Below are 12014 nucleotides of genomic sequence, written 5' to 3'. Positions count from 1 at the left end.
ATGTTTCTAAATCATTACTGAAGATGGCATTATTGATCAGGAAAGTAACAAAGTATCCGAGCTCTGCAACTGGATACAGCCATTGATGAGGTAGGTTCCCTACAATTGCGTACAAGAGTAACAAAGTAGCAGGAAAGCGAGCTCTGCAACTGGATACAACCACCGCTGAGGTAGCTTCCCTGAATTTGTGTGCAATCACAGAATACATCATAACAGGAATCTGAGCAGTTCTGTCAGCTCCAAACCGCCCTGCTTTGCTTAAAGTGGTTTCATCGCAAAGGGCTGAACTGCATATAGCTCAGGGGTAAAGTTCTTCTAGACTAGTGTGCTCAGGGGCCTGGGTACAATGTCCAGTAGCACAATAAAATAAACAAAATAGCTGGGTGTGGCATATACATCTTCCACCCACTGAGGAGACTAAAAGCACAGCCTTTGGTCTGAAGCTGCCCTGAGCTTCTAAGTCAGCAGGGGCTATAGAGTGAAATCCTGTCTCAAAATCCCCTAAAATGCAACAAATAAAATAAAACGAAACCAGATTGTATTTAAAAAACAAACAAACAAACAAACAAACAAACAAATGTCCAGATGTACAGATAATTCAATAACTCTACTGCAGAAATACAATGTCATTTTCTTTTTAATCAGATATTTCATCCATTTCCTCAAATTGCAGAGTCAGGTTTAGGGGTGGGGACTTGTGACTTTAAACCTCTTTAAACCTCCACTAAGAGAAACAGCGTTCCTTCATCTCCCCAGGCAGAAATCATCTTCTCCTCTTTTAAACACTGTATTATGTCACTCCTGTTGGACTGTAGCGTACTGTATCGTCTATGACATCTATCTAAGTCATCGTTAGTTGCCTTGTACTCTGACGGCTGTAGTCACATTCAAAACGTATTGAATGCTGATTTAACTAACCCATATGTGCACATTTATGAAAGGAAGTGAACTGTAAGTTGTCAATAGATAGCTAGGTGGTAAGAATTAAAGCCTGCTAATGTTCCACTTGGTGTATCTCGGGGCATTGCATTAGATGTGCTGTAACAAACTGACACAGATCCTTATGTAAACAACTGTAAACTAATTGCCAGTGACATATAAGAACATTGTAAAGACCACTATTCCCTAACAAAATGGAGGGAAGGAAAACTGCTATAAAAAAAAAGTATTCCAATATCAATGGCCATCTGAAATGGCTCAAGGCAAAAAGTTGTAAGGAAAAGATGTCAAGAAAGCCCCAGATACACCATGACTAACATAAAAATGATTCATAACAGATTATTTACAAGATGAAAAAATGGTTTAGTAGGTAAAGGTGCTTGTCACCAAACTTCCTGATGACCTGAGTTCAACACTCAGAAACCACATATGGAAAGAAGAGAAAGAAGAGAAGCCATTCCTGAATGCTTACTTCTGATTTACACATGTACCTGCCTGTTCCTGGATGAACTAACTCTCTCTCTCTCTCTCTCTCTCTCTCTCTCTCTCTCTCTCTCTCTCCCTGCCCCACCTCTCTAAATAAATAAAATATACTTTCAAAGATAGCTTTAAAAAGATAACTTAGTATTAAATTTTCATTTTGATTTCATTTAATATCAATGAAAATGAAAGTGTTCACCTATATGTATAAACAAAGGTCTTTTTGTGGGTGGGCAGTCTCTCACAGTCAGGGAGATAGAGAGTATTTTTAATATTACAGAAGGGTACCTGACATCACACCGTTTATTAACAATCTGTCTTATTGTTAGAAAGCAGAAAATATTCTGATTATCTCCTGGATGCAGATTAAAATATTTTCATTTTTTAAAGTAGTTTGACTATCAGCAATAATCTAATTCATTTGATGAGGAAAATAAATGTCCACTGTTAAGGCCTGCATAAGAACACACAGATGACTATAACTGTTCTCCAGACACCATAGGAGTAACGCATATGCACGTTACTCAGAGACTGGCAGCAAGCACAGGGCCTGCACTGGTTCAAGCCAGATGGGGTCTCAGCACTGAAAGGGGATGGGGACACGGGCTCCCACCCCTAACCAAGAAGCTACCTGCAATTGACATCAGCGTGCGCGCGCGCGCACACACACACACACACACACACACACACACACACACACACACACACACACACCTCAAACAAAAGTTTGTAAAAACAACAAATCAGAAGCCATAATATACAAGCAAAAACTAGAAAGACAAAGTAATCTGAGGAGAACAGTCTATGCAAACACCCTTGAGTTTGCTCTGTGCGGGCCATCTCTCCCTTGGGCCTGGGGCCTACCTTTAAGAGCGGTTCATATACCCGGTGAAACGCCACTGGAGAAAACTAATCTTTCTCTTTCAAGCTTATCTTATTGTGGTTTGTTTAGGGTTCTTGACTGTTTGTCTGTTTTCTGAGAGAAGGGAAAGGTACGATTTTGATGGATGAGGAGGTAGGGAGGATATGGTAGGAGTTAAAAACAGAAATTGTGATCAGAACATATCATACAAAAACATCCTTTTCAATGGAAAGAGAAATGTGTCTGGAGAGAGAGAGCTCAGCAGTGAGGACCACTGGTTGTTCACGCAGAGGACCTGGTTCAGTTCCCAGCACCCACATGCTGGCTCACAACCATCTCCAACTCAAGCCTATGTGAGAGCCTCTTGTATCAGATTTCATGTGCTGTACACTCACACCCAGGGGTAAAAAAGCTACATTAAAAAACAACAACAACAACAACCAAAAAAAAAAAAACTTCTAAAACAAAGTAAGAATAACTAAACACAGAAATAAGATACAAAGTAATTTGAATAGCACATTCTAATACAGGATAAAAGCAACTTTCAATTTTTTCCTTTAAATGTTATTATTATTATTATTATTATTATTATTATTATTATTATTTTTGCCATTTTGGTGTCACTGTTGTTCAATTGGTTGCAAGCAGCCAAATCAGCAAGGTAGACTTGGAACTTCATTCACTCAATCTAGTCTCAATTTTACTTCAGAGTCAAGAAAGTAGGCATAAAGTTGGGAGGCTCAGATCACTTCCTTAAGTGCTTGATCTCAAAAACAAAAGCAGCAAGCCTCAACTTTGACCTCTTTCTTAAAGCAAAACAAAAAAAATATTACTTGGAGTATATGCACAAGAGTGAACTTATATACACGGTCAGGTAGCCTTCTAAGCTTCTACCTTGTGCTCTACTAACATTATGAAATTAGGAATAAACAAAATCAGCATAATAAAATTAAAATGATTTACTGTGTTACAGGAATAATAGCTTGCTAAATTCAGCAATGAAGTAAATGTAAAAATAAACTCATATCGCATGTTTATTTCAAGCTTATAATTAATTTTTCTTCTACAAAAACAGTAACTTAGGCACGCCAGGTAGAGTAGTAATAAAGGCTTTCTAAGGATGAAAACACACAGCATAAAGAAGTCATCAGCCCTACTGAGAAGTTTTAGAATGCACCATCTGGGCTGGAGAGATGGCTCAGCGGTTAAGAGCACCCGACTGCTCTTCCAGAGGTCATGAGTTCAGTTCCCAGCAACCACATGGTGGCTCACAACCATCTGTAGAGAGATCTGATGCCCTCTTCTGGTGTATCTGAGGACAGCTACAGTGTACTTATATATAATAAATGAATAAATAGAATGCACCATCTACCACATGAGCTATTTCTGAGGGCCACCAGCTTACTGCTGTCTTCACATCACCTAGTGAGAGCTAACTGCTCTAACCAGGCCTCGATGATAAACAAAACATAGACTGATGCTGGAACAAGTTAGCATTTGATGGATACTGCCTAACCTAATCTTCTGAATCGAAATGATAGACTAATACCTACAATGAACACACGAGACACACTCCACCGCCCCTCCTCACTCCTTTCTAAGCATGTCTAATTAAAACAGGTTTCCAGAACTCATAATTAGATACACGATATCAAACGTTGGCCACCCTTAGGACGGTTTGCAAAAAAAAAAAAAAAAAAAAATTAACAACTCCTAACTTACAGGCTTAGCAACACAAATAGAGAATGTTCTGCGTGCATACGCAGATGAAGACAGCGAAATTCTTCAACAGACTCTGAGTCTCCCAGATACTGTGTGTGTGCCCACCAGTGACAGCGAACGCAGCCAAAGCTGTCTGTTCTGTGGAGAGCCTGTTACAGTCTAGGCGCAGCAAACACCCTGAGTGACAGCAGAGAGATGCAAATCTTTGCAGGAATCCAGCCAAATGTTTGCCAGTTCCCATCCTGGCCCAGGGTTCGCTAACAAATGCACTTTATCTTTTTGTCTGTTACAACTAGAGAACATTAGCTGAGGGCAGATAAGACAGTGAAAGGGTAGTGTGTTTGAGGTAGTGTGTTTAGCATGTGTGAGGTCCCAGGTTAAATTCCCAGCAGAAAGAGGATTTAAAAGAAAAAATTGAGCAGTAGAAATTTCCTTGTCTTTGAAATGCATAGCCTTAAGGATTGGATTTACAAAGGTGTGTCATGTCAAATAATATAGACAAAAGTTTGCACAAAAATTTTCCACTCTCCAAAAGTGTCGTCGGAGCTCCAAAAGATTACTGGGGGGGGGGGGGGGATTAAACATACTAAATTGCATTGGACTCTATATTTATCTTTGAATGTTTCTCATTATAAAATGTTCCTATAGGAGAGCTATCTCAAAAGCTGTTGCCTGTACATGGGATATGTTCTTCTAGCTGGGCTGCCTTGTCTGAGCTCAGTAGGAAAGGAAGCGCCTATCTTCCCAGAGACTTCAAGTACCAGGGTTGGGGGATACCCAGAGGGGCTCCCATCTGATTAGAGGAGAAGGGGAGGGGAAATGGGGTAAGGATTGTGGGAGGGGTGACCAGGAGGGAGCCAGTGAGTGGGGTGTAAAAAATAAAATAAAATTTAAAAGAAATACAAAAATTAAAATGTTCCTGCAAAAAAAAAAAAAACTTCAGACTAGATTATTGTAAAAGAAATGTTATTACAAGCAAACTTAAATTATATATTTTTTAGTATTTACTCATTTTTATTTCATGTGTGTATATGATTTTCTTGCATGTAAGTTTTACCACATGCATGCGATACTCATCAAGGTCAGTAGAGGGCCTCAGATTTTCTGAAACTGGAGTTGTAGACAGTTCTTAGCCACGTGAGCGCTGGGAACCAAACCCTGGGTCTTCTGCAAGATCAGCAAGTGTTCTTAACTGCTACCCCATCTCTCCAGCTTCCAAAATTTATACTTTAAAATACAGTCTCTAAATATACTTCATAAATTTCAGCATGTGCTTGTTCTCAGCAAGAAACAAAGCACGTAACTACTTTACAGGTGACCACATTTTACCCAGGCGCTCTGTCTGGAAGCCCCTCAGTGTTCTCAGTGCTGTCTACCTGTGTTACATCAAAGCTGAAAGCACAGACTTTCCTTCAGATAATTTGTAATTCAATACGGGTACAACTGAAACAAATGTATACACTACAAAATAAAGCTATTCCACAATAACCATCTCTAACTGTGTGGTGATATAAACTAACGGTGCTGAGCATTTTGTAGGAAATACCATACTCTTTGCATATAGTTGTAGTAAGTACATTTTCAGTAAGTAAAACTGGCAAGACACCTCATGAGACTCACGGCGTAAGTCTTACCATTTGATTGACGAAGAATCTGAGATCTTAGGAAAGTATAAAATTGGATCAATTTTATGCACCTAGTGTCTGAACCACTATTTGAATTGGGTCACATCGGAACTGTCACTAGTCTACAATTTGCACATGCTTTCATATTAAGTAAGACCTTTTACATCAAGTAATGTGCAATTTGATTATCACCACATTCCCATCATATAATGTGGAAGCTGATGTTCACTATGAATACACTCTGTCGTAGGCTCTTCTCTGCACTCTACATGAAGCCAAACAGATTCATCAAACCGACACAAGGAAGGATTCTACCTCAACCCATTTTACAGATGAAAAGATTGAGGTTCAGATTAAAATGAGTACACTGCTTAAGGTCACCTAGCTAGCAGGTACAGGAATCAGGACTAAAAGCCAAAGCTTATCACTCTAGGACAGAAATATTCTATATTAGTGGGGGGGGGTGGATATAGAACAGAGAAAGAAGCTGGAGCCATAGCTCAACAAATCAGGGATATCCTTGCTCTTGCAGGATAGAAGAGCTCAGTTCTCACTACCCACACCTGAGGGCTTACCACTATGGGGAAATCTCTGGTCTCCAAGAGCACCTGAACACACACACACACACACACACACACACACACACACACACACACACCTAAAAATAATAATAAATAAATAAATAACCGAAAATAGCAAAGGAAGACAACCAGAATGTCCCGTGAGACAGGACGTGACCTGTAGAGGCTTAGGGAGAAGAAAGTGCTGGAAGCCAATCAGGTCAGTGTGGTCATCTCTCATGGAGGAGAAGAGAAGGAGCAGAGACAGCTACGCCCCCAGTCTGATAAAAAGAGCATGAGACGAAATGGATACAAAGTGATGACTCTCATTAAGAGTGAAGTATCCAATTCATTTGCTCTGAGAAGAAACTTAAGCCATTAAAGGACCTGAAAGGCATGGTAATACCCCTGCCCTCTCCCCAAAAACCTGCCAGCCCACCATTGCCAATCTATCACACTGGAAGAAATAACAATCACTGGGAAAAACCTGACTCGATGTTTTCAGTCTTTCCCTTAAACTGGCATTTATGCTTCTGCCTCCCCTTGCGATTCTTAAAAAAAACCCAAAACCTTCCGATGGAGTGGAGGCTCGAAAGGCAGATGTAATTAGCATAACACACTCCTCATTCGTTTTCATGCCACGACATCGTGGGGTTCCTGGTCAGTTTACATACATAGCTCTTTCTCAGAACAACAGCAAATCAGACGAAGAAAATGACAGTGGAACTCTATCCGACTGAAGAAATAAGCTGAAACCTAGAGTCCATCTTCAAAGTAGAGTTTGAAAATCCATTTACCGGAGCGAAGGGGATGGTGCCCCGGCATCCTTAGGTGGCATGTCTTAAAAGATACATTCGGTGAGGAAAACTAAGTCTAATGGAATTTCCTCTCGTACTTAAAATAAACCAGGTCACTGAGATGGGTCTGCACTGTGGTATTCTGTTTCTTTTGATTCCAGTTTAATTCCATCAAACCATAAATTCCCTCGGAAATGCCGTAGACACCTCAGTCAGTGCAATGCCAGAATCTCGGCATATGTTATTTTGTTTGATTCTAGACAAAATAATCATAATCGCAGTCATCATAATGTGGGCACATAATGTGGGCTCCGTGTTGTTGTAACTTATGTCAACAGCCTTCAGGATGAAATATCTGTGTGGCTGTAAGCTGAAGGTTTACAATAGAGTGCATGATCTGGTGGGAAGTTGAATTCAGGAGACCAAGAAAAGGCCTAGCGTACACATAGCAAAACCAAGGTAACTTCCTAGATTACAACAACCATCTCTCCCCACTTCCCAAGGCCACTGAAGTTAAATATACCTCGATGTATTACGTTCAGCTGTAACTACACCTGTGATATACATTCAACTGAACCATGACCCATTTTTTTTTTTTTTGTCTCAAAAGTGAAAGGCAATTATGACAGTTAGGAGACTTGCCTTTTCTTTTTTTCAACCTAAGATCCTTCTGAAAGGATCTCAGCAAGGCCCCTCATGACATTTATTTGCTTTGCAACACATTTATTATATTACTGCATTTCGATAACTCGTTGATAACAATTATATCTTTCACTTAACTCACAAAGTAAACAGACCACGAGGCCTTTGGCAAAGATGAGCATGTAATATGATGCCTAAGTCTAAAATTCAATTATAATTCCATGCTATAGTTAAAGAAAGACACCAACGACTCACACAGCAAATACAAAATTAACATATATAAATAAGTGCGGTTTAAAATACCCACCCCTAGCAGAAAGCTTTTTGGTGTTGATAATTTTGGCAGCATACTCTTGTCCAGTAGGGATTTTCATGCATCTTCTCACCACTGAGAATGCCCCCCTGGAAAGCAGTAATTAGCAATCATCAGTATAATCAGATCCAGTATCCACTTGCAAACTCACAAATCTGAGCAGTTTGATGAGTCTTTAGCGATCTGTCAAGTATCAATATAATAAAAAAGCATCATCTAGGAAATGAACGAATCTTCCCTGCCGAACCAGATCCTTTCTAATGTTGTGGAATAAAAGTAATTTTTAATTGACTGGAAACAAACAGATTATTAATCAACAAAATAGAAGGACATGCCAATTATAACCACTCTTGTTTGCACATGAAATTTGAAAACAATTTATAATTCACACTCATAAAACACCAAATGCTCATGGCAAACCCTGCAAAAAGCAGAGCCCGGGAACAGAAGAAAAAAAAAACTGCTGCATGTTTATTTCGGTAGAAAACACAATTAACGTGGTTCCAAGTGAAGTAAATATGGCGATTGTTTTCATTAAAACATAAATCTCGAGCTCACTGGTGTGCTTTAACAGGTCCTGGGCTAAGGTGATTTCTCTCTGCCTGGTTTGGGCTGGGGGAGGGGAGAGATTTGAATTAAGCTGCTCTCCCGACATGTCTGCATGTTTCAACAGCTGATCATCTATAAAGATATCATTTTCGTTTGATTTAAAAAATGCTCACACTTCCTTGTATGCAACTGTACTAAAAACCTACAACACACACACACACACACACACACACACACACACACACACACACACACACACAAATGCATCCTTTCCCTGATAGTGGAAATTAGCGATAGAAGGACTGGTTTGGGGTTTGATGCTTGTTACCAACACTCCCGACTGGGTCTCTGGTTGTCCCTGTACAGATCTTCAGTAGGTACCCAGTCCCTCTTTAACATCTCAAAGTACTTCTGGCACTTCGGTGGAGGAGGTCCTTTTTCAAAGGCTAGGCTACCCTGGGGAAGCGCTCTCTCGGGCTCCAGGGCTTTTCTCTCTGCCTAGATAAATAAATCCTCTCAGAAACGAGCTACACGTAAATCCTAGAATGATGGTGAGCGAGTCACCTTAGTGCAAAGAAGGATAGCGGATACAGGGCAGGGACGTGGGTTCTGTTGGGTGGCCTTTTCCTGGACGGAACAACTACTTTGGATGCCGAACCAGACTCTCCACCAAGCCAAGTTGAACTTTCGGCATCGATAAACAAGGCACCATCTCTGAGAACTAATGCTCATTAGCTCATCCTAACCTGTATCAGACCGCAGATACACCGCGGGCTGAGCAAAAGACATCTACGGAAAAGGTGATAAATGTTGCATTTTACATGCAATCTCCTTTCCTCCCCGAACACACACACACATTCACACTCGCGTGCGCGCACACTTCTCAGGATGACAGCTACAACTGCAGAGATCGTAAATTCACTAAGTCTCCAGTGGAGAGGTGGAGGACCCGAGGAGATGAGCTGGGGATTCGGGGCACCCGCCACACTAGGGCAAAGGTTTCTCCCCACTGTGCCCCACCCGCACCAAGCCATGGTCCGTCACCCCGCCTCGGCCCGCGGGCTCCCTGTCCCCACGGGGGAGACGAGGGGTCGCGGGGAGGAGAAGCCAGGCAGGGACGCTTACTTTCCGAGCTCCTCGAAGAGCTGATACTCGTCGGTGAACCGGGTGCAGGTGGTGGTCGAAGCCATGGCGGGGTCTGGACAGTGCGACGGGCGACACGCGAACAGACGCGGCTTCCCGGGACTGGCACCGCCGCGCTGTCACCCGGGGCCGCCCTCACTTTCCTTGTCCGAAAGTAGCTCGCCGGCGAGGGAGTGCGCGCAGGGGCGGGGCGCGCGGGGCGAGGTGGCCAGACCAGCCCGAGCCGCGATCCTTCTTCCTCCTCCTCCCGCCGGGCGAGCGCTCCCGAAGGGGCGGGGGGGAGGTGTCAGGAGGGGCTGCCGCGGTCACCGAGGCCGCACGGAGAGCTCAACGTAGCGCCCGGGGTGGCGGGCGGCAGTGGCCAAGAGTGAACACCCAAGGGGTCGCTCCTGCGGGCGGAGGCGGCGCTGGTGGCCTGCGCTCTCTCCCCACGGGGCCGCAAGGCTGGGAACCTGCGGGCGACAGAGTGCGCTCACTCGGCTCAGGCGAATCTGGCAGCCGCGGCTCCTCCCCGGCGCCTCCTCCCGCCTCTCCCCGCCCAGCGAAGCCCCCTCCTCGCCAGCCCCACACCTCCCTCTAGCGACTCCAGCCGCGTCCCTCCGGGCTGCTCTCCCGCAGCCGTCTAAGGAGACCAGAGGGAGAAGTGCAGAGCCCCGGGGAGCGCGCTTAAGGGGACGGGACAGAGATGTCGCAGTGACCCACGAAGGGACGGAAAGATGAGGGACAACTCGCAGCTCCCACACCCGGGATGTCTCTACCCCGGCAGTGATGGCCGTGATGCCGGGGAAACCGAGAGCGGGATGCAACCCTTGCATCTGGGCGCGGTTCGTGTTTACTGCTCCCAGACCCCAGCCCTACGTCTCCCGGCTCACAGTGACTACCGGGGGCTGCCAGCCCTGGCCACCTCTGCTTCGCCTGGCCGTCCCTTAGCTAGGAGCAAGGATGGTCAGGGCACCACGTTTCGATTCAGTTTTTACTTTCACCTCTTCGCCCTCCTCTCCCGTTGTTTTCCCAACTAGGGCGATCCCCAAAAGCATTTGCTTGGCCATAAAGCCTAACATAATGAAAGCAAGAAGTGCACCACGCTGCCACACCTTCCTTCCTCTCCAGAGTAACTCCCCTGTAACCTCAGCAAGTTCTGATAGTAAGAAGGGCTCTCGCGAGATGTCCCACTGTTGGTGGCAAGGGGGTGGGGCGTTAGGAAGGTTGGCTGCGGGTCACGCGACCCAGAATGGGGCTGACGTCATTAGCGTCACGTGAGCGTGTCTAGCCTGTTTCTCTTTGCAGAGGGAGAAGGAAAGGGAGAGGGAGGTCACAAGTTCTTTGCTTGCAGTCTCAAAGAGCTGGTCAGGTAGGGGCACAGGAATGTACTCCCTCAAGGGCTATCTGAAAAACCATTTAAGAGTTCAAGAGCGTGGCCTACAATTAAACATATGTGACACAGTTGCTTAAAAGTGAGCATGAAGAAAAAAATTAGCATGTAAGGTAGGTAAGTTGTAACTGGCTGCTAAGATCACTTCGGGGCCTTCTTTCCAGTTCCCAGTCTTTAATAAACGAGGCAATTGCAGATTTAGAGGACTATGGAAAATAGAAACATCATGAAGTTTTTTTTTAATTTTTTTCTTCAGATTGTTGCTTTTTGTTCTATAGCAGGAAACCATAAAATCCTTCACTTCTATTGCTTATTTGCTCATCCTTAGAAGGATCACGTCATGGACTTAAAATTCCACAGCGGGAAGATGATAGATCACTTTCAGTTAGGGGAGCTCTTACAGGCTTTTGGTTGCTTTTCCTGGGCGGCTATTAATTCATTACCTTGCCCACTGTCAGGGCTGTTCCCGGTTTTGTTTTGTTTTTTCATTTCCAATTCTAAAGAGTGCTATGAGTGCCTTTGAACTGAAGTGCTCAAGATGGTCATAAAATTTTTAAATGCTTTTTTTGTTAGAGGTTTTGCAAATATTGCTCACAATTCTAATAGCCCTCTCCCACTCAACACCACAAGAAAATACTTCTTGTATTTAGTCATCATTCAATGTCTGCATTGTTTTTACCCTGGAAAATGTCATTTACTGGTCTGTTTGACTATAATTTTCCCTTCAATTTTACATACATCGTTTGACATTCTTCCCACGCATTAGATTCCTAGTGCGGATTTTTGATGTTACCCAGCACAGGGGATCTGCCTGCACAACTGGCTTGTTGTCATGTGGTTTCTACCTGGAGACCTCTGCTGTTCAATTGTCATTGTGGAAGACCCTTGGAACCTCCTGCAAATTCTCTGTGGTTTTTATGTAGCTTCAATTCATTTTTGTTTTTAAAGCAAATATTGTCTTTTATGTCGTTAAATTTGAACGTTTTTATTTGATTGGGACAGGGTCTCAG

The 12014-nt window shown here is 43.4% G+C and overlaps 1 protein-coding gene across 50 annotated transcripts in view; it reads right to left on the bottom strand.

Moving 5' to 3' along the window:
- The window catches only part of Camk2d (calcium/calmodulin-dependent protein kinase II delta), a 263664-nt gene extending 253539 nt beyond the window's left edge, over positions 1 to 10125 (bottom strand). For 39 of the 50 annotated variants that reach the window (XM_087615924.1, XM_087615914.1, XM_087615915.1 and 36 more), the window contains exons 1-2: positions 9615 to 10125; positions 7935 to 8029 (exon numbers count right to left, since the gene is read on the bottom strand). Coding sequence is in view for 46 of the 50 variants with exons in the window: in XM_087615825.1 (XP_087471951.1) it covers positions 7935 to 8029; positions 9615 to 9679 (160 nt within the window). In the remaining 4 variants the exon portion in view is untranslated. 50 annotated transcript variants of the gene reach the window in all.
- Positions 10126 to 12014: the final 1889 nt, after the last annotated feature.

The sequence above is a fragment of the Rattus norvegicus genome, chromosome 2 (assembly GCF_021556685.1).
Source record: "Rattus norvegicus strain SHRSP/BbbUtx chromosome 2, alternate assembly SHRSP_T2T, whole genome shotgun sequence".
Classification (NCBI taxonomy): Eukaryota; Metazoa; Chordata; class Mammalia; order Rodentia; family Muridae; genus Rattus; species Rattus norvegicus.
The sequence above is the reverse complement of the archived record's forward strand: the minus strand, read 5'-3'. Positions and strand labels throughout refer to the sequence as shown.